The sequence below is a fragment of the Annulohypoxylon maeteangense genome (assembly GCF_022496945.1).
Source record: "Annulohypoxylon maeteangense strain CBS 123835 unplaced genomic scaffold GGS22scaffold_17, whole genome shotgun sequence".
In the NCBI taxonomy this organism is placed as follows: domain Eukaryota; kingdom Fungi; phylum Ascomycota; class Sordariomycetes; order Xylariales; family Hypoxylaceae; genus Annulohypoxylon; species Annulohypoxylon maeteangense.
In genome coordinates this window covers 326502-347901 of record NW_025953264.1, presented here as the reverse complement: position 1 = coordinate 347901, position 21400 = coordinate 326502, and the positions used below count along the sequence as shown (strand labels likewise).

The window sequence follows — 21400 nt, the reverse complement described above, 5'->3', positions numbered from 1 at the left end:
ATGAAGAGAAAAGAAAAAAAAAACAAACGAGAGCAAGGTGGTCGGAAGAACCCGATCGGTCCTATATCCAAGGCTGGAAAGATTGAAACCGATGCTAACTGGGGCCTAAGAGCTTTGAATATCTGATGCAGAACTAGGATATCGGGATATCTCTCTTCCCCCTCTGATCTTTAGAGGAACAGGTAATGAAGTTGGCGGAAGTGCGAAGTCAATTCGGCCATAGAGGCATTTCATTCAAGGGGAAAAGACGATGGAACGCCCAAGAAGACGTGGTGGCTCAAGTGGGGATGGCTTTTTTAGAAAGACAGGTCAAAGTTCAGGTCTTGGGTCTTGGGTCTTGGGAGTATTTTGGGTTAGGTGGACTTGATTGGACTGGGATGGACTAGAAATGGACTAGAACTGGCCAAAATGGCTTGGGGGGTGGGTACATATGTACCTGTATGTAAGGTGCAGATGGTGGTAGGGGTATGTACCGGGACAATTGGGAGAATTAGGAGATGCTCTGCAAAGCAAGCGCGGGGCCGCCGAAGCTTTGAGCTACCAGATACATGCAACCGGGAAACATTGCTAAGGAAATGCAGATGCACCCGCGACCAGCAGCCACTAGACACCGCGTGGGAAGTACGAGTCACGCCGGACAAGATATGGCAGGTTCATTGGGGTTCACACATGGAAGTATCATGGATGAACATTGAATGTACTACAAGCACTTGAGATAGGCTTGATGTAGGTAGGTAGGTAGGTAGGCAGGCAGGCACGGATAGTTGATACATATAAAAAGCAAGTACGGATATCAATATCTCACTTACATGATTGTGACTCCATTGCATACATACGTATTTCCTCGGATACCATAGATAGAGAATCTTGGGGTAGGTTAGATCATTGCTCAGGTGGCTATAAACATTTATATAGGTATTAAATACCTAGCCAAGGAAAAGGTACGTTTATAACATAGGTTTAGCTGTTGAAACTTATCAACACCATGAACAGTCATTGCATGTCGTTAAAGGCTATTAATCTTGCTATCGAGTTAAAGCAGCATCCCGTTTCTTGTGTAAGCTCACATGTAGGTTAGGCTTGGTAAGTTAAGTATCTTTATACTGGAGCATTAATTTCCACTGGAGGCCTCAAAGCTTCTTTAGGTACTCAAGTTTTTGATATCAAGATATCCGTTTTTAACTTTGATTCGCTAACATATTTTAGAGAGCAGCATAACTATAAAAACTCAACGAGAACTTGGACGATTCACATTCTCGGGCATTTGTAGATGGTTGCTTATCATCCACACTTGAAACCTGGCAGGCTTTAACGTATCCATTGTCTTAGGAGGTAGTTTGGTCCTCGGGCCTGCCTCGGTGTTGAATGATTACTTACACGTAAGGTATGTGTAAGTGTGGATTTAATGATTGGAAGTCAGTCAGTTTCTTTCATTACGTACAAGGCTGAGCTGAAGTTGCTTAATCATAGCCTTCGAACTCATATACGGCGTATTTCAAAAATACTAGCACTTTTCCCAATTGGGTAAATTGGATATTAATCTTCTTCGATGTTGTTGGCTTGTATAATTTGTTGTTTTGTACTCTGTACTACCTAGAGGTACATTACACTTTTACTTAAGCCCTATCTAGGTACTAGGTACTTAGTAAATATGTCTACCTACCTAGTAGTAGGAAAAGCAAAACTGCCGCAACACTCTCAAAGAGAATTTTACGAAACTAGTATCCGTAATATTTCGAACATGATGTAAACACGAAAGCTGGCTATGGGCATTTGCAACGACGGTCTCTTATTAGTGCATCAATGACATCATATCTGCCACCGAAGAAATCACGTTTACTGGTTAGGAACAGTAACTTTAACGGCATAACCACTTTTCCATAACGACACAACCACTTCTTGATTGGGATTAGTTAGTGCTACGACATTTTACTACTTAATTTTGTAATGTTTTTATTACATACTTTATTTTAACGTAATTTTATTAATTTTATACTTTAAAACTATTTTTAACTTAATTATTTAATATACGTAATTACGTTAATTAAATTTAAACGATTTATTTTAATTAAATAATTTATAATTAAAAGTTTAATAATATATATTTAAATTATATAAAATATTAAAAATTAAAACGTTAATTATATTAATTAAATTAATTATTTATATATTATTTTAATTAATTTATATATAATTAATTTAATAGTTTTTACGAACGTAACATTAATAATTATTAAAATTATTAATATTTTTATATACCGTTTATATTATTTATTTTTAATGTAAATTTCGTAATAATTAATAAAATAATAAAAATATATATTTATAATAAAAATAACCGTATAAAATTAATAAAAAATAATATATTAAATATAAAATAAAGTTTAAATTACGGTTTAAATTACGGCTTAAACTAAAATTATTAACTTTATAAATTTTATACTTATTTTTATAAGTTTTTTATTTATTAATTAATTTATTTATTTTAAACTTTTATTTTAAATTTATAATTTTATTATCGTTAAATAAATAAAAAAAAAAACTTATTATATAACGAAATTTTACGATTAATATAATCGTTATTTTTTAAAAATTAATTAATTAATTTTATACGGTTTAATTTATATATTTTAAAGTTTAAAAAATTTAATTCTTTTTTACTTTATTATAAAATTAATAAAAATATTATTATATAAACCGTATAACGCTAATAACTTTTTAAAAAACGAATAAAATTTAATATAACTTTTTTTTATTATTTATTATTAATTAAAATTAAACCGTTATTTTTAATAAACCATTAATAACGGTTAATATTTTTTATTTTTAAAGTTTAAATTTTAATAAATTACGATTAATTTAAATTAATTCGTAAAAATTTAAAAAACATATATTTATAAAATAAATTTTATTATTTAATAAATAATTTTTTATAAAGTAATTAATTAATACCTTAGTTTTTTTAAATTACGTAATCGTTATATATAAATCGATATTATTTTTATATTTTTTACATAAAAATTAAAATTATTTAAAACTTTATTAATTTAAATAAACCGATTTAATTATATTTAAATAAAAAGTTAAATTTAACTTTTTTAATAATTTACTTATAATTAACTTTATAATTTATATATATTTTATAAATACGATTATATAATAAATTTAAATTATTATATTTATTTTTAAAATAACGTTTTAAATATTAATAAATTATTTTAATTCGATTAATTATAATAATCTCGTAATTATATATATAAAATATTATATATTAATAAAATTTAATTCGTTAAAAAAAATAAATGGTAATTATATAATTTAAAAACGTTAAAAATAAAAAAATTAATAAAATAATTAAAAAAAAAATGTTACGTATTATTTAAAAATTTAAATTATAAAACCTTATTTTAACGTATAAAAAATTTAATTAACTTAAAAATTAATAAAATTACGAATTAAAAAAATGTAATATACGTTTTTACTTTCGAAATTTCCCTTTTAATAAACTTTAAATACGTTAAAACGTATTTTTATTATTAACGTAAATATAATTTCGAAAAACTCGTATAAAATTATTATAAAAATTTAATTATTTTTTAATATTTAAATTTTAATATTAAATTAAATTTTAAACTTTTATTTTTTTAAATAACTACGTAATTTATTAATTATTTTATATTTTTTTAAAATCGTTATTATTATTATTACTTTTTTAATTAATTATTTTATATATATATAAATTTAATTTAAACTTATTATATTTAAAAATACCGTAAAACCGTATTTTATCGATATTTCGTAATTTAACGATAAAATTTTTATTTAAATTAATTTATTTTTACTTTATATAATAAATAACGTTTTTAAATATATACCATTTATATAATTATTAAAACGTATTTTCGAAAATTTAATTAACTATAAATTTAAATTTTTTAACGAAATTATTTAATATAATTATTAAAAATTAAATTTAATATTATTATTATAATTTATTTAAACATTTTAAATATTATAAAAAATCGAGTTTTAATTTATTAAAAAATAACTTAAAAACCACGTAAAAATTCGTATATAAAAAAATAATATTTATAATATTAAAAAATAATATATCGAATTTATTAATTTAAATATTATAAAATTAATATATAAAATATATATAAATTTAATAACGTATATATTAATTTACGTAATACGTATTATTAAATAATAATACGTTAAAATATTATTTTCATATTTTAATATATTACTTAAAAATTTAAAATAACTTCGTTATTTTATTAATTTTTTCGTTAATATCGTAAAAATAATCGATATTATAAATATTTTTATATTTTTAAAATTTTTTAAATAATATTTAAATATTAAATAATTTTTTTTATATATATTATTTATATAAAATATTAATATTTTATATATTTTTAAAAATAATTATTATTCCGTTCGTATATACGGTTTAAATAAGTTTATAATTAATAAAATTTATATTAAATAAATTTTTAATATCGTAATTTATACCGTATATTATATCGGCATTTTCTTTTATTTTTTAAAATTTACTAAATAAATATAAAATAATTTAATTATTAATTAACGAATTAATTCGTAATAACTTTAATATTACGATTTTTATATTTACGAATTTACGTTATTACCGCCGAAACGTAACGTTAATTTCGATATTATTATAAAAATAATTATAATTTAAATTTTTAATTTAAATATATTATTTTAATATTTTTTTATTATATAATATCGTGGTTTTATAAAAATAATTATATTTTTAAAAAAATCGTTAACGTTAAAAAAATACTTTAATTATTTTAAAATCGCCGTAATAATTATATAAAAAAACCGCATATTTAATTATATTCGAAAATTTTAAGCCTTATTTTTTATTAAATTTAAAAATAATAACTATAAATTTTTATTCGTGTATATATTTAATATATATATTAAAAGTAATTTCGTATAAATTAAATAATTAATTAAAATCGTACGAAATAAAATTTTTTCGTTTTTAAGCCGTTTATATTTAATTAAAAAATATAATAAATATTTTTATAAATAAAATAATTTTACTAAATTTAAATAACGTAATAAAATAATATTAAATAAATATTCGAAAAAATAATTAATACGTTATTATTAATTAAATAAAAATAATAAAAATTATAAAAATTATTATTAATATAAAAGTTTAAAAAAAAATATTAAAGTTTAAAATTATTATAAATATAATATAATAAATTTTAAAAATTATTTTATTATTATATTATTTAAATTTAAATAAAAATAATTTCGAATTTAAATAAATTAATATAACTTCGTATTATAATTTAATATAATAAATAAATCGATTTAATTTAATTAACGTTATTATATATATTAAATAATTAAATATAATTAAATTAAAAGTGGTTTTAAAGTATAAAACTAGTAAAATTGCGTTAAGATAAAATATGCGATAAAAACACTGCGAAATTAAGTGGTAGGGTGTCGTGGCACTAATTAATCCTAATCAGGAAGTGGTTGTATCGTTATGGAAAAGTGGTTGTGCCGTTAAAGTTACTGGTCAGGAACATGGAGTATCATTACAGGCCTTTAAGTGATGGATCACTTACGCGGGGGACCCATGGCGGTCTTGGCATACCTTAGACCGGACTGCCAAGCAATTTTCCTACTCGCAGAATATAAAAAACTTCGAAAAGTAAAATGTATCTATGAGACATCGATGCCAGGTGGTTTACACAGGTACATTCGCAACCCAGGTACCTAATCCAAAGCCTCATCTCTTAGCATCTCCTTCACCCTGGACAATGCTACATTATACGTTTATTTAAATACTTATATGTTCATAAGACTTCAGTTGTTGATTAGGTAGAGTTACCTGGATCTCGGAAAACCGGCACAATGGTCGTCTTGGCCCTCTCCACCGACAAGGCTCCTATCAATCGGAACACGCGATGATTGGAGCTCACGTCACCGTCCAAGCCTAGACCTGAAGCTTGGCACTATTCGCGACATGCTTCTCATGTTGGCCGTCAGGGAGAAAGGGTTTGGCCTCTTGACCGATTAGTCATTGATTAACGAAGATTTACCTACGTGCCTGGACTTCTGTGTAGGCAGCTATATTATGCCCATTGCTTGCTTATTATAATTATATTTATTAATACGAATATAACTCTATGATTATACTAACTAGCTAGTTAGTTTTAGTATTCTATACATTCGTATCCTATCTTAATCTAAACCTCTTGACCGGTTTTGTAGGCACCTACTTATGTACTAAGTATGTAATCTACTAGGTGGAATGAGCCGCTCCAAATACCCCTCGGGAATTAATGTCGGTATGCACTACTCCTAAACAATAGATTGAGGCCTCCGTGAATAATCGGGGAGTAATTCTTCCCGCATTTTCCGGCAAGCGGAAAGAGGTTCACTATGGATTACACACGTACCATGAGTTTCTCCATAGAGCCTCAAGCATTGGGAATAATGGCTTGGCGTGCTAGTTGAATGGACCAACACATCCATCCATAGATGTGTTTGAAATTTATTCAAACAGTTGGCTTAATCCTTTCGAAAATATTCTACATCCATGATAAAGATGTGAATCTACGTGACCTATTTTAATGTAGGTATAGCGACGTGTTGCTTTCTATACTCAGGTAATCGAATACTGGCTGGATTTCAATTAGTCCATCATATTAAAGAACAAAATGGAGTCGCCAAGTTCCTAGACTTCACTTATTAGATATGACATACGGTATACCTAATAGTCCTTATTGGAATCAGTTCGACGATAGCAATATGAATTTGCTATCCCTTGAATCTCCAGTACTTGAAAGCTGCCTAGGTAACCAGATGGACGATTCAAAGAAAGATGTGAAGTCGCATTCAGCGAATGGCAGCGCATTTTCAACCATCAAACCTTCTTGATCAATAAACTAACCCCACTTAAGCCCTACGCTCACGCTAGCTTAATACGTACCCGTGTACCTGGATTTTAAACCAATAGGCTTCACAGCATGTGAAAATCCGATGGGCGATAAGGCGATAGTTGAGGCCGATATGGAATTTAGAACTTTAAGGTTCCCCATAGTCCATAGGTACATGTCGGGTTGAAGCTACCCCGCCAAAACAACGACTCAGCTTCAACGACCAACCGTAGTGGACCCTGCCTTAACTTAGACCTTCAATCTATCTAACCGATTATCTGCATCGTACTTCGTACATCGCACATCATATTGACCTACTTATTTCAGGTACGCGGTGAATATACCAGTCGCGCCCTCATTGTACACTTCGATTTCATACTCTATTCCGGAACGAATTCATTGATTTCAGATACGAATTAAACGTTAGGCTTCCATAGCTCAACGCCGTCAACATGGCTAACGAGCAGAATCTGCTCGCCTACTTTACCACCATGGATAACCAGGGAGGCATCATCGTCAGAGGTATAATGCGATTTGAATAAACCTTACAAGAAGAAGCTGATGTTGACATATTGTAGATGCTCCAAAGCTAGATCTTGAATTGTATATATCCAATTACAGAGGTTTGTCCATTCTCTCGTTTGCGATCCATCCCGTTCGCTCGGTTATTCTCTTTACAACCATTATTTTTAGCAGCAAATATTAACCATTTAATCAATTAGGTCGTACACGCTTTGAGCGACTATTGTTGATTGGCCAATCCTCCGTACCCCTATGCGTCGATGCACTAAAGGCTGCCATAATCGAAGCCAAGCGTGGAAAGGATATCCAACGATACCGTGATGCCTGGGAATGCATCCGCGCTGCCGCACCAGACGAACCTGAGGCTAGGTGGGACGAGGCTTGGGTAAACAAAACAGACCGGGCAAACAAGGCGGAAACGCTTAGGATGGAAACTGAGCTTAAGGGATACAAAAACAATCTAGTCAAGGAAAGCATTAGGGTATGGATTCTTATCAGAGCTAAACAAACAACACCGTCGGATTATTTCATGCTAATGATCATAGATTGGCCACCGTGATCTCGGCGAACACTTAGAATCCATTGGTGATCTAACCACCGCTTCCGAATACTACATCAAGATGAGGCCCGACGCTAGTACCCAAGCGCATATTCAAGACGTAGTCAAGCACGTTGTTAGCATATTGCTTCAAAAGCGAGACTGGGCTGGGCTATTGGCAAATGTGAATAAGGTTCAAGCGGCGAATATGGGAAGCAACGACGATCCGAACGCCGAGCAACCCTACCAGAAGATCATGTCAGGTCTAGCAAATCTCGGTCTCGGGAAATTCTACGAAGCTGCTAGATGCTTTCTTAGAGTCGATAACGCGAACCACGCCCATCACTACAACGACACGGTCAGTCCGAATGATGTTGCTACGTACGGCGGACTTCTAGCACTCGCTTCGATGGACCGAAAAGAATTGCAGTCCCGAGTTTTAGACAACTCTAGCTTCAGAAGCTATCTAGAACTCGAGCCACATATCCGCAAGGCTGTCTCTATGTTCGTCAACGGACGATACTCCTCTTGTTTGGAAATAATCGAGTCGCACGCAAACGATTATCTCCTCGACATATATCTTCAGAAGCATGCTTCCACTATCTTCTCGCAGATTCGCAGCAAGTGTATCGTTCAATATTTCCTACCGTTTTCATGCGTTACCTTGGACAGCATGAACGCAACCTTCGCCAAGCCTGGAGAGTCTATCGAGCGAGAGCTTGTCGAAATGATAAAAAACAAAGCCCTAAATGCTCGCATCAATACCATTGACAAGGTGAGCTGATATATGTTATGTTTGTTGGATATAGTAATCAATTGCTAATATATTGGTTTAGCTCCTCGTCGCCGTCTCCAACAATGCCAGAGTTGCTATGCAGAAACAGGCCTTGGATGCCGCCAACAACTACGAAAAAGAAGCTATCGAGCGAATTAGACGAATGAACATCGTAGCAGCTGATCTCGAAGTTAAGGGTTCCCGAAAAGGGGCCGGGGGAGCTGGCTTGGGTGATGTTTGGCCAGAGGACCCCAGAAGACAGCTGAACTCGAGCGAGGCTGTGGCCTAGGAGGCATTGCTGAAGTAGGGCGGCAATCCTTGCAGGGAACATGAGCTCGAGGTGGATGAGATACGAATCGAGAGCGATAACTCAGCTAGCGATTCGCAAACTGACGATACGGACACGTGCATGATATGAGATCGAGTGATCCTTAGGAGTTAGGATAGGGAGTCACGGGGGCATTGCATTGGAGCTTTTACAAAAGACTGTGCGAGCTTATGGCTGAACGACTAGATATCTTTGGCAGGGAAATGAAATTCACGAATACCCATTGCTAGGAATAGCTTACGAACATATTAAGTTCTATTCTCCCAAATCATCCCATGAGTTGTCTAATATCCTCCGGGGGCCACCGCACCTGCGCGAACGTAAGACACCTCTTGATGCTCTGCAAGTACTTCCTCGTAACCTCGTCACTCATGATATGTCCCCTCTCGCCATCGTGCAGTTTTTCTCGAGCGCTACGCTCGTGGATACCCACCATGGTGACTCCGATCGGCCACGCCGCCTTACCGATACTTAGGCGTAGGTACCCATCATTAGCGTCGACGTATCGGCGCTCCTGAGCCGCCTTCACGATCTCGACAACAGGCTTCAGCACGTCGTCGTCCAGCTCTCCCTTCTCGAACTTGCGAAACAGCGGCACCATGTTCTCGCGACTCGACACCATCGCATTGACAGCCGCTTTCCCGGCAAACGTATCACGCGTCCCTTCCTCGCGCGCGAGCGCCACCTCCCACTCCCGCAGCACCATCGTGAAGTACGACGCCAGCTGGCGGAACAAGTAGACCCGTCCGGGGCGATCCTGGGGTATCGCATCCGAGATCTTCATGTCCTTCTCGTCGACAAGCCGCAGCGTCGTCGGGATCGGCCCCGACGTCACCACCGTCGTCAACTTGCGGTACCGCCTCAGCCGCCCCCGATGCGTCTCCCCGAACAGCGTCGCCGGGTGTCCCAGCTCCCGCAGCTTCGCCACTAGCTCTTCGTCCGGAATGTCCTCCTCCCCGTCCGCGGCTTCGCTTCCTTCTCGACTGCCGTTGCTGGCGTCCTCGGTCGGTAGCTCGGGTAATCCGAGCCGTTTCCTACGCAGCCGCTCCTCTTCGGCCGCGGCTTCCTCGCGACGCCGCCGTGTCTCTTCTTCTAGCCGCCGTCGCTTGTCCTCGCGCACCCGCGCCTCTTCTACGGCTTCCTCTTCGCGCTTGCGCTTCTCGGCGGCTTTGGCTGCGCGTTTCTCTTCGAGCGCCTTTTGCTCTGCGCGGTAGGAGGCTTCGCGCTGGGCTTCGGCTTCGGAGCGGCGGATGTATTTCTTGGAGGAGGAGGAGGAGGATTTGTCGTCGTTGTTGGGTTTGGGAGACGCTTTGGCGAGCTCGGCGGACATGAGGGATGCGAAATCCATGGTCGCGGTGGGGGGTGTTCTTTGTGGAACAGCGAGGCTGGGGTTGGGTTTGTGGAGTATGGATTCTTGTAGGTGAATAGAAGTGATAGCGAGGCCCTAGACTTTGGGCTATTCTAGTTGGTTGGATGTAGGTATTAATTGAGGTATGGATTGGGATGACGAGATGAATCGCAAGATTCAATTAACGAACTGCCAAAACAGAAAACAGAGGCGGGTAGCTATCGATTAGTACCAGAGTCGGTGAATTTGGGGCGGGAAACACCGACATGCCACCCAATTGCATCACTCCGTACAACTGTAAACGCCGCTAAATGGCCTGGGGTATCGTGGTGTTGTATTGGTGAGTGGGACCCTAAACTTTATTTAAGTGCCCCCGGAGGTTGTTTGATTATACTGAAATCTTATCGTTGAAGCTTCCCCGAGCTCGCGCCTTCGCCTGCTCCTGCTCAAAGACTTGGGCACCTTTTTACCACGGCTCGGTAGCCTCAACCACCGAAGATCTCTATTTAGCCCCTGATATATTAACGTTCCAATCTTTTCCACTCGAACTCTTTCCCGTAGCAACAACATGAATTGAGAGTAAAGATTGGCTCGCCCCTACGAAGCTGTCCTTCCAAGGTTCTTAGGGTTACAGCTTAGGGAAGTGATACCACACCTACTTAGTACATCGCCATGGATCGTCACACAACACCGCCGTTTATGCTACGGCTCTTTTACCGAACGGGCGCATTTCATAGGTAAGCATAAGCGTCTCTTAAGACATCTTATGGTCCATTGGTAGCTTATGCAAATCTTCGCTCTAGACCGGACGAGTTCACCAACGGACCGTTCCCGCCACATATAACCATACACGCCTGGCCCGACGTCTCCCTGACGGAGCTCGTTTATAATATTGCTGCCGCGAAACCGCACCTCCTCCCCGACCCGGCCGTAGGCACTCGCGTGGCCTTCCGTCTCATCTTCCCAGACACCCGCAATAACGCTGCTGGTCACACGACCGCAAAGTACGCTATCAAAGACCTAGGCAGCGTAGTAATAGGCGATGGGGGTAGAGGCCTAGACCCCGAAGACGTCGAGGCCGAGAAGGAGCCCGAGGACGATGGCGAGAAGACCCTAACGGACGCCAGGTTTGTCGTCGGTGACTTCATATCCTGCGCCGTCCTTCCCCCACTACCCAATGGGGCTGTCGCTCCAGTATCTAGCGCAAGGAACGGCCTTACCGAGACGAGATCTGTTATGGGACGCCCGCCTAGCAGTTCGTTCGGAAGTGAGAATGGACAAGGTCGGCCTGCAAGACCGAGAAATAGCGGTAGAGGGTATGACGGGTTCAACCGTGGTAGCATACCGAGTGGCGAGTGGAGGAGAGGAGAGCGATTACCTGACCCGCCGCCAGTTGGGCGTGGTAGGGGGGGAAGACGATATTGACGGATGATGGTGGTATATACGATGACGTGTCCTGCAGACTACATGAGGATCGATGTGAGACCAATTGTACTTGGTGGTAAAAGAACGAAGTATGGGATAAATCTTTTCATGTGGGCAAATAACAAAGTGAGTTATCAATTTAGCCAGTCTTGTAAGCCGTTACAGGTCGTCGTCTGTTTGTGACTAGTTCTACAATATTTACTAACATGACTTGGAATTAGATTTTCGATACTCAGGCGATATTCTGGGTATTCAACTAAGAAAAAACATAGCATTATATACCCCTACAGCTGTCTGTATCGTCTCTACCTAGGGTTTCCTACTTGTAATATGCATTATTCGGACTTTGCATTGGGATTTTGGCGGTTAGGTAGCGTGGATCGAGGTTACAAAAGTTTGTTACAATTATTTTAGTTGAGGCTTTATTAGTATCATCTTAACGAAATACCTACTGTGTAGTGACATTTTGTGTTGTTTCGTTCTCTAGATCTCAAGAAAAGAGCTTATATCAATGCATTGTCAATATATAACGGCGAATGCTTAAGAAGCTCCAAGCAAAGTCTACATGGATTTTTTAGGGACGCCTCTTCATGACAGACACATCAATATCAATGATCGCCTAGTGACATCATGGCCAATGTTGTGATACAGTCCAACTACGGACAACATCATTAATCCTTTCGCAAATTCTAGATCATACGGCAGTAGATACTAAAAGGCATCTTGACCGAAGTTCTTGTCTCATTATTGTGATACGCCTATTTCTATATACAATCGTTCACGGTTTTCTTATTTCGAGACTATTCTTAGTATTCGGAAATCAAGTCGCCCTTCCTCTTCGCTCGGATATCGAACTTCCCCTACATATTTAATTAGCGTCGGTGACCCTTCGCAAAACCACACCCAAGTCAACATAAGATCATATTACTCACATCTGTGTTGTAGGCGATAGTTCCGAGGATAAGGGGTACAACGACTGCGTAGGCGATTGTGAGTCGAGCGGTTCTCGGGGTCCATCGGAAGTACTTGTGACGGTTTGAGGTCATAGCTATTGCGCATAGAAGTCAGCGACAATCTCCCTCTTAAAATTCCTGTATATCGTTCGTTCTCGCGAAGTAGCCGCTCGTAACAAGGAGGAAGAATCGGGTGAACATACTTCCCAGCTTCTGGATGGCCGGGTCCGCCGCCAAACCTATCAATACTATTAGCTTTCTTCCTTGTCGATTGTCGCAATTGCGATCTCGGGAGAAGACTTACGGTAATGCTCTGCTCCAGCCATCTTGAATGATATTGGCAGTAGCCGCGCACTTTGGGAAAATGTTAAGATGGTTTGTTTCAAGCGATTTTATAATTAAATCGCGAATGATTCCAGTAGCTTCAATTGATTGTAGACGTCTTGAATGGACTGAGGCTTTACAACGTGGGGGATAAAGCCACACTGTGGCTATTTCTCATTACGTAATCTAAATCTATCTCCCGAGGTGACCTCGGAGTCTACCGCTGACGTAAGTAGGTAGTGACGATGCATATGATGGATCAAATATCCTCTTACTTCTCTAAGTGAACCATAATTTGCATGATTTATAATATCTACTAGGTATATCAAGGAACAGTCGAACGATATGGACCTATCTGTGCCACGAATATACATAATGTCATAATATCTCTTAGCTATCCTCTCTCGTAATCTTGATGTTTCCTACCTAATTACTAAACGGCCTAGGCAAATCGATGATGTCCACAATGCGTTCGTGTAACATAATAATGCCTCGGCAACTAAGTAGCTCTCTGCTTAGTAGTACTACGCAGCTACGTAAGAGAGACAAAGCTATTCGAAAAAGAGTTTAAAAAGACTTGACAAGGCTCGATCAAAAAACAGGTCCATCCTTATTGGTATTCATTACATATTTGATAGGTTAGGTACCTCGGATTTCAGGGATGACCGTCCTAGCCTTATACTTAGGTAGTATTTTTTTACGCCAACGCTCAGCTTGAACGGATAGAAAGATTCCCGAGCTTCAACATTGTTATTTAATCCTCTCTAGATCAGTGTCTCAGTTCTCGGCAAACTATTGTTTGCTCATCATCAACCATGGCTACAGAAGAACAGTCGAAGATTAAGCTCTATTGGTACGTTCATATTTTTTTCGTCAGCATCAATTATATAGTTTTAACAATTGAGTAGGCTAGAGAAGTCTCGTGCTCAAAACATCCTTTGGCTGCTTGAAGAACTCAAGTTGCCCTATGAGCTCGAGACTTTTCATCGGGTCAACATGCTTGCCCCGCCGGAGCTGAAGAAGATCCATCCGCTAGGCAAATCGCCTGTGATCTCTATCACGCCTCCGGGGTCTACGGAGCCAATTGTTCTTGCCGAAAGTGGATTCATCGTTCAATACCTGAGCGAGCATTTTGGCCAAGGTACTACGATGATGCCTAAGCGCTGGAAGGAAGGTCAGGAAGGAAAAATTGGCGGCGAAACGGAGCAGTGGATGCGATGGCAATACTTATTGCATTACGTTGAGGGTTCCCTAATGTCGATGCTCATCATGGCAATGGTACTGGGCGCACTTAAGAGTCCTCAGGTTCCATTCTTCATCCGCCCGATAACATCCTTGGTTGTCAACCAACTCTTCAGCCGCCTTGTTCTTCCGAATGCAAAGGCTCAACTAGGTTTCCTAGAACAACAAGAGACATCCGGGGGCGATTACCTATGCGGGTCGGATCTTACATCTGCGGATGTGCTTATCAGCTTCGCGTTGATGGCGGCCAAGGATAAATTTGAGACATTCGGGACATGGGAGGCTGGTGGACCGAAGAAATTGTTCCCCAAGCTTTTTGCGTACATCGACAGACTCGAGGCACATCCCGGGTATAAGAATTCAGTTCAAAAAGTCAAGGAAATCGATTCAAGCCTAGGTATCCAGTTCCCATAAGTTGAATTTTGAGGGGTTTCAATCGTGTATATATGTAGGTATTATTTATTGCTCTCTACTCGTGTGTTACCGATAAGAAGATATCGCGAATACGAAATAAACGAATTCCAAATACGGCGTATCGATTGGATGCATGGGAAGATCGCGGTTTGGGGCGGGAGCTGAGAGCGTCCGTCTTGCAGTAGCGGTCAACCTAACATCCCGGCCTGTTGAAGATAGATTTCGTCAACGTGCATCAATCAGCCAATGGCGTTCAATAGAATAGGCCGATCCATCTAAGAGGCTGTGTTTGGGGTCCCGAGTCTCATTGATTCATTTTGGTTTTATTCTTCGACCGCTTCTCAACAATAGCAATAGATTGACCCAACCTCGATACAATTTAAATTGGCATTATAATGTAGGTAGGTATTCTGCAATAAATATATGTATAGAATACTATACATATGAGCATCTACCTGATAATATAAGCAATTGGGCTGCACAAGGTCAAACAAATCGTTATCTTACACGCCAACGCCGACTAGCCAGCTCGTCATACTTTTAACGGGTTACTTACACCGCCCCGATTCGCCGGTAACCATTTCCTTTTTTATCTCAAAAGTCCATTAAAATATGACAAACTCCCAAGGTTGTACTTACCCGCCGCATCCTTCCACCGAACGTGAGCAGCTACCCCCGAACAGTGAGATAGTCCGGGTAAAGAAGGGACTGATCGGGCGTAGATAGATTTACGGCAGGAGAGTACGTGGCTTCGCGGGTGCTACTGCACTTTGAATACCTGTATGTATGTGGCTATATTGATAAGGTTCAAAAGTTCAAGGTTCTTGTTATAATTAGTGGCAGGTACATCAATGATCCTAGGTACATACACAGATACATACAAAGTAGTTCCAAGGTTTGTAAGTTTGATGGGTCCAGACTTTCGGTCTTCTAACATTTCCTCAAATCATTCTTCTTCATCTCTCCCTCATTGCCACCGGGAACCATTCAATTTTGCTTATATCCATAAGGACATGTAAGTTAGGTCAATTTTATTGCGTTGCCTAACGTAAGGTACCTACCAGCCTGCCAGTCTACCAGGTATGTAAGGTATTCAACGATAACCAAGTCCGGTTCGTTCCAATCCTAACAAAGACCTAAAGCAGCAGAGACAACTCGACAGTTATCTACATACCATCCAACAATTGAAACTGCCAACTTCGATAGCGTTGGCGAATTTCATATGATAAACCCACTTCTTCCCACAATTAGCGTCGGCTGCTCTCCAGCGCATTTCCCAATGTTGCCGAGTCACGAGCTTAGCTACTTAAACTAATTGTTTTCATATGAAAAGACTTAATAATTCCTCCCCGGCGCTTCCGGTTTGCGATCTCACTTGCACCGAGGACTATTAATTCTAAAATTTTCGTCAAATGCACTGCCAAGAACTTTTTGTCAACAGTATCCAGGCGGATAATTCAAATATAATTGAAAAGTTGAACGCTCAATGACATCGTCTTACTTGATTGGGCGACATGGCGAAAACAGCTACACGATCTCAGGGGGTGCCCCTGCCAAGCATTCTTGAGCCGCCGAGCTTGGTAGTTTCGGATGGAGAGCCGTCTCCAACGTCCGACGATGCAGCGGATGAGGAGCAGCTGTATATCGATCAGGATGATGCTCAGTCCATCATACAGCCGGCATTGAGCCCTGTGGCGACGAGGCTCACGCTGCCGAAAACACCCGCAGCAGAGAAAGCGGCCGCGTTGGAACGACTGCCAGGTGGAGGTCTATTCAGTGTTATTGAGGGGACCGCGACTCCAGATCCAGAGCCTTCGCCAGTGATGGGCCACTCTAGCGAAACTTTAACCCAGACGACTGTGGACAAGACATCGACACGTCAAGCTAGAGGCTTTTCCTTAGGCCAACTCCCTTCGAGCCATTCATCAGTGTACAGATTTCCATCGCCATGGCAATCAGGACCGAAACAGATGGTTGTGCAGAATGAGTCGGGTAGTCCAAAGCCAACATTATCAACTGTGTTTGGCCAGGATAAGCATCGCCGATCGAATTCCGGCGGAGCTGATGCGTTAAAGAGGATAAAGGAAGCCTTGCCATCTATGCCGTCTATGCCGTCTATGCCATCTATTTCTTTGCAGTCATTTTTCTCAGGGCCATCTTCTGCGAAGAGCCCGAGTCTAGATGCAAAAAGATCTTCCCTTTTAAATGATAGTATGCCTGAGCCGAAGCAATTCACACCATTCCTTGTCAATGAGCCAGGTCCGGTTTCTAGGAGCAAATTACCGCCGCCAAACAGGCAATCGCTCATAGGGTTATCTATGCCCAATGCTGACGGTTCTTCAATATCGCGGCCGCCTAATCGTCCGCGGGTAATAAGGAGATCCACATCCGACGAATCCATGCTTTATCATTCGCTATCCAGGGTATCATCTTTCGGCGATGATGATAGGTGGAAGGATATTCGAGAGCAAACCAACAGTAGGCTCAAAGCTATCACAGACAGCTGGGACAGGCCAACTTTCAAGCTACCTCAACTGCCGAACATCATTCCAGCACCACTGAAGAAGAACTCGTTGCTGGGTCCTGATCAGTCTGACTCGTCCCTGTCGGGAGTAACGCGTACATCAGCCATATTCGAAGTTAATTCACTAGCACCGAAGGATGACAACATGTCGGACCTGGATCGCGCTTTGGAATTATTAACAGGTGATATCGTTATCATGGGCGGATACCGTGGCTCCGTGTTGAGATCTACGAGAACTAATCGACAGGTCTGGGTACCCGTAAAGCTCGGGTTCAACATCCGAAAGGTCAACCTCGAAGTAGGGCTTAGTCCAGAGGACGAGGAGAGAATGGAGGAAACCATTTATGCTTCGGGAATGCTGAAAAATATTGGCCCTGTCGATATATCGAAGAAACTATTTAAAAGGATTAGAGAGTGTGAGAACGCCCGGGCTGGAAAGCTTAGAATATGGGACTATGGTTACGACTGGCGGCTGAGTCCTCATATACTCTCACGCAGACTTATCAAGTTTCTCGAACAACTACCCTCGAACCAAGGAAAGGGACTGCCTGAGGATATGGGGGCAATGGTAATTGCCCATAGTCTTGGGGGCCTCATCACACGCCACGCCGTGAATCAACGACCAGAGCTGTTTTCAGGTGTGGTATACGCGGGTACTCCGCAACGATGTATAAATATCCTAGGACCGATTCGAAATGGCGACGCCGTTCTCTTTAACGAGAAGGTCCTCACGGCGCAGGTTCACTTCTCACTGAGGACGACCTTCATATTTTTACCCGAAGACGGCTTCTGCTTTATCAACAAAAGTACAGGGGAGCAATATCCGGTGGACTTCTACGACCCCAAGGAGTGGGTTAAGTACTGCTGGAGTCCGTGTATCGAACCCTGCCTGCCCTCCTTTAAGTCCCGCACCAGCGCACTAGCTTCCCTCCGAGAGCTTTCTGAAAGGCTTCCCGGGCCGCTCCGGAGCCGGGGGAACAGTGCGGCGAGCGAATCCCGGTCCCCTACGCGCAACGTTGTCGCCGAAGCAACGCGCAAGGTCGACATCGCCACCGACAGGACCTTGGCGCCCCAAATGGGCTCCTCCCAAGGAGATTCACAGCAACAGCCAATTACCGACGCGGGATCGCGTGCCGCTAATTTGGCGTACTTGACCCGTGTGTTGGCTGATACTAAGCGGTTCCGCGAAGAGACTAACCACCGCCCCGAACACACTCTTGCGAACAAATACCCCCCGCTCGCCGTCATCTACGGCAAGGAGGTGCCGACGGTGTGGGCGGTCAGTGTGGCGTCCCGCGAAGCGATATCTTGCGCAGACGTGTACGATGACTTGGTCTTTCGCAGCGGTGATGGCGTGGTACTTGCCCGAGAGGCGATGCTGCCCGAGGGCTACGAGTTGGTGAAAGAGGGGAGAGTGAGCACGGATAGGGGGCACATCACAATGTTAGGGGATATGGATGCTGTAGGCAAAGCGCTTCTTGCTGTGGTGAGAGGGAGGGCAAAGGGAATCGGGCTAGGGGAGAGAGGGGTTGAGGCTTGATTCAGTTAAGTAGGGATCTTATTAGGCAGATGCCTTGGGTTTATGGTATGCAGCCATACTTCGAGTTAGGCTGGCTTAGATTGGATTATCAAGAGGGGGAAAGAATGGGAAGATGACGAAGAATATACGGGCAACCGAATTAACGAATAGGAGAAGAGGCAACTTAGGCGTATCTGGATATTCTCAATATTGGCGCTGAAATTCACATAGGTCCAGGACTTACATATGGCATTTGCATAGCATTATAGCATCACGGAAGGGGAAGAGGTTAGATATTTGATTAGATACCTTACTACCTCTTGTAGACATACCGCCCGGTTGGCCAGAAAATAAATAAAAAATATGTATGCATACCTCTTAGAGAACACTTACTGAATCGTGAGTGGTTTGGCTATTGGCTGAAGATATATGGGCCTTTGACAATGTGTTACTTTGCACTCCCTGAGATGAGTTATGGTATACTTTGATAACGATTGAAATAGGGTGAATACGAGATGATGGGATACGTAAGTCGTTTATCATGACTAAGTCATATTAGATACATTGTCTTAGACGCTATCCGGTGCTCGTGTAAGTCAACCATACCTCTTAATACGAGTATGAAAAGGGGCTAATACATCTGAGATCAAAGTAATACTTGGATGAGAGGTGAGCAAATATGATGTATTTGTGTACCTACTTATACGTGTATCTTGGTCAATTTATTTTACAGCCACGATAACAGTTTTGCGCCGACAATTTTTGGTTTCAGTATAAGATGAAATTGGACTAACATAAGTCATGAATGACATAAAACGATCAACAGAAACTGACACCGAGGCGTCGCCATCTTGCGTCTATCGTAGTAAGCTAACAGTGGTCGTTATGTATTATAGGAAACCCGGAAACCAGCACCGTCCCATCCATTGCGGCATAAATAAACATATTATGCTGCAGCCACGAGGCGTTTTAGGTGCTTTGCTCCAACCGCCCCCATCACTACCGTTCTAACGCGCATGACATCAGAAGGATTTGCGCTCCGTCTCAGAACTCGGCACTCGAAGAGGAGTTTCGTAGGGAAACGAAACGAAACTAAAGTAAACTAAACATTACGTCGCGGAGGCGGCCTCGGAGGAAAATAAGCTATCACGAGGAGGAGCGCCGCATAAGCACTTACATACGTACATACGCACCCTACGGCAGATACGAACCTATGCTCGTTTCGTCTACATTACTACTCAGCTAAGGGATTCACTTTGCTCTTGACCTTCTAGAAGGAAGGGTGAGGACCGCGAGTGGACCCGCTTAGTGTTCGCAATGATATCTGCTCATCGATTTAGCGGACGAGATCCTACAGTATCTGTCGTAGTTAGCGTGGAAAATTCACTTTCAGCTTCGGCTTTGGGGGTGTTGGTTTGTAAGCACGGTATTGTAGGTATATACTCCTATTCAGGCTGTCGAGCTAATTAAATGATTATTTCTTCATGTATAATGAGACGGAGTATGTTTCCTTGTTGATGATGATGACCGCATCTATAGACGCAAGGGAAATTACCTGTTTCTCGAATGGCTAACATGATTTTCGGCGTCTTTTTATATACAGTACCTGCCTTAAAACTATATGTTAGGTCGATTAATGGCCGAGTAACGGTAACACTATTCTGATTCTCCCATTGCCGCGCGGTAAATGGCATGGGGCCATACCCGATATAGCAGAAAACTGGGAGCTAGACGGTAAAATAGATTTATTGCCTTGGCCTACCTGGACACTAGATAGACGAATATTAAGCAAGCATGGCATTTCTATTATGAACTGGTTGTGTGTTTTAATGCGGGATGACTACTAGGTACGATACCCCCCACGAATCTGTAGACTTCTCCAGATTCCGCGATCTGATGAGATCTAGCCAGGCTTTGCTGCATTCGTTAATAATGAAAAAGGAGGAATGCAGAACAATGAGTATTAAAAAAGCCCTTTCATAATAGGTACATAATATATCAACCGCATTGCATCGCTGCTCATTACCAATAGCGTCTCGATGATAAGATCTCACCTGCCGAGTCGACAAATCTGAGACATCTACTCTCGTAATGCAGTTTTTTTTCGACGGTACGAAGGAGGAGTATGAATAATAGGAAATGCAGAATACCTAGTACCTCAAGGTACATACGTGTGTTAGCGGATCTTCCTTGTCGTCACCACGCAAGGGTTCCTAATTCGGATTGGACACGAGCCAAGGGTTCGCGTTTCACTTGCAAGGCGCTTACACACACCTGAAGCGAAGCAACTGGAGCCATAAGCCATGCTAATGCTAATCCGGCCGTCGGCAATTCGTTGCTTCAGAAGATAGGTATGCAGGTATGTACATAGGAGATAGGTACCTATTCGACAATATGACTGTTTCTGCCGTTTGATAATTGTAATTATGCAAGATGGAGCAGCAGAGACAAGCAACGTCTGCTGTTCATCATTTCCATGCTGTCATACCAGGTCTGCGCCAATGGAAATAATGGAAATGATGACGAAGTTGGTTGCTGATCGATTAA

At 40.4% G+C, this 21400-nt stretch overlaps 6 protein-coding genes across 6 annotated transcripts; 4 read left to right on the top strand and 2 right to left on the bottom strand.

Annotated features, from left to right (window-relative positions):
• The first annotated feature begins 7168 nt into the window (after positions 1-7168).
• Positions 7169-9219, top strand: GGS22DRAFT_52534 (26S proteasome subunit RPN7-domain-containing protein). Its single transcript, XM_047967331.1, has 5 exons — positions 7169-7463; positions 7520-7564; positions 7664-7944; positions 8009-8776; positions 8838-9219. The coding sequence occupies exons 1-5, from the start codon at positions 7394-7396 to the stop codon at positions 9063-9065; spliced, it is 1392 nt and encodes a 463-aa protein (XP_047815772.1). The 5' UTR covers positions 7169-7393; the 3' UTR covers positions 9066-9219.
• Positions 9220-9284: 65 nt separating this feature from the next.
• GGS22DRAFT_171151 (uncharacterized protein) lies at positions 9285-10790 on the bottom strand. Its single transcript, XM_047962551.1, has one exon. It carries the CDS (start codon positions 10450-10452, stop codon positions 9373-9375), a length of 1080 nt encoding a protein of 359 aa, XP_047815771.1. The 5' UTR covers positions 10453-10790; the 3' UTR covers positions 9285-9372.
• A 35-nt stretch (positions 10791-10825) lies between these two features.
• On the top strand, positions 10826-12339 carry GGS22DRAFT_52532 (Sin3 associated polypeptide p18-domain-containing protein). The gene is made up of 3 exons (XM_047967330.1): positions 10826-11189; positions 11256-12003; positions 12099-12339. The coding sequence occupies exons 1-2, from the start codon at positions 11125-11127 to the stop codon at positions 11875-11877; spliced, it is 687 nt and encodes a 228-aa protein (XP_047815770.1). The 5' UTR covers positions 10826-11124; the 3' UTR covers positions 11878-12003; positions 12099-12339.
• Positions 12340-12559: 220 nt separating this feature from the next.
• On the bottom strand, positions 12560-13252 carry GGS22DRAFT_171149 (NADH:ubiquinone oxidoreductase 6.6kD subunit). The gene is made up of 4 exons (XM_047962550.1): positions 13135-13252; positions 13034-13069; positions 12810-12925; positions 12560-12737 (listed from the first exon to the last, which is right to left on the bottom strand). Exons 1-4 carry the CDS (start codon positions 13154-13156, stop codon positions 12684-12686), a joined length of 228 nt encoding a protein of 75 aa, XP_047815769.1. The 5' UTR covers positions 13157-13252; the 3' UTR covers positions 12560-12683.
• A 205-nt stretch (positions 13253-13457) lies between these two features.
• GGS22DRAFT_171148 (glutathione S-transferase) lies at positions 13458-14928 on the top strand. The gene is made up of 2 exons (XM_047962549.1): positions 13458-14007; positions 14063-14928. Exons 1-2 carry the CDS (start codon positions 13970-13972, stop codon positions 14808-14810), a joined length of 786 nt encoding a protein of 261 aa, XP_047815768.1. The 5' UTR covers positions 13458-13969; the 3' UTR covers positions 14811-14928.
• A 1137-nt stretch (positions 14929-16065) lies between these two features.
• On the top strand, positions 16066-18984 carry GGS22DRAFT_52523 (uncharacterized protein). Its single transcript, XM_047967329.1, has one exon. It carries the CDS (start codon positions 16325-16327, stop codon positions 18872-18874), a length of 2550 nt encoding a protein of 849 aa, XP_047815767.1. The 5' UTR covers positions 16066-16324; the 3' UTR covers positions 18875-18984.
• The last annotated feature ends 2416 nt before the right edge of the window (positions 18985-21400 follow it).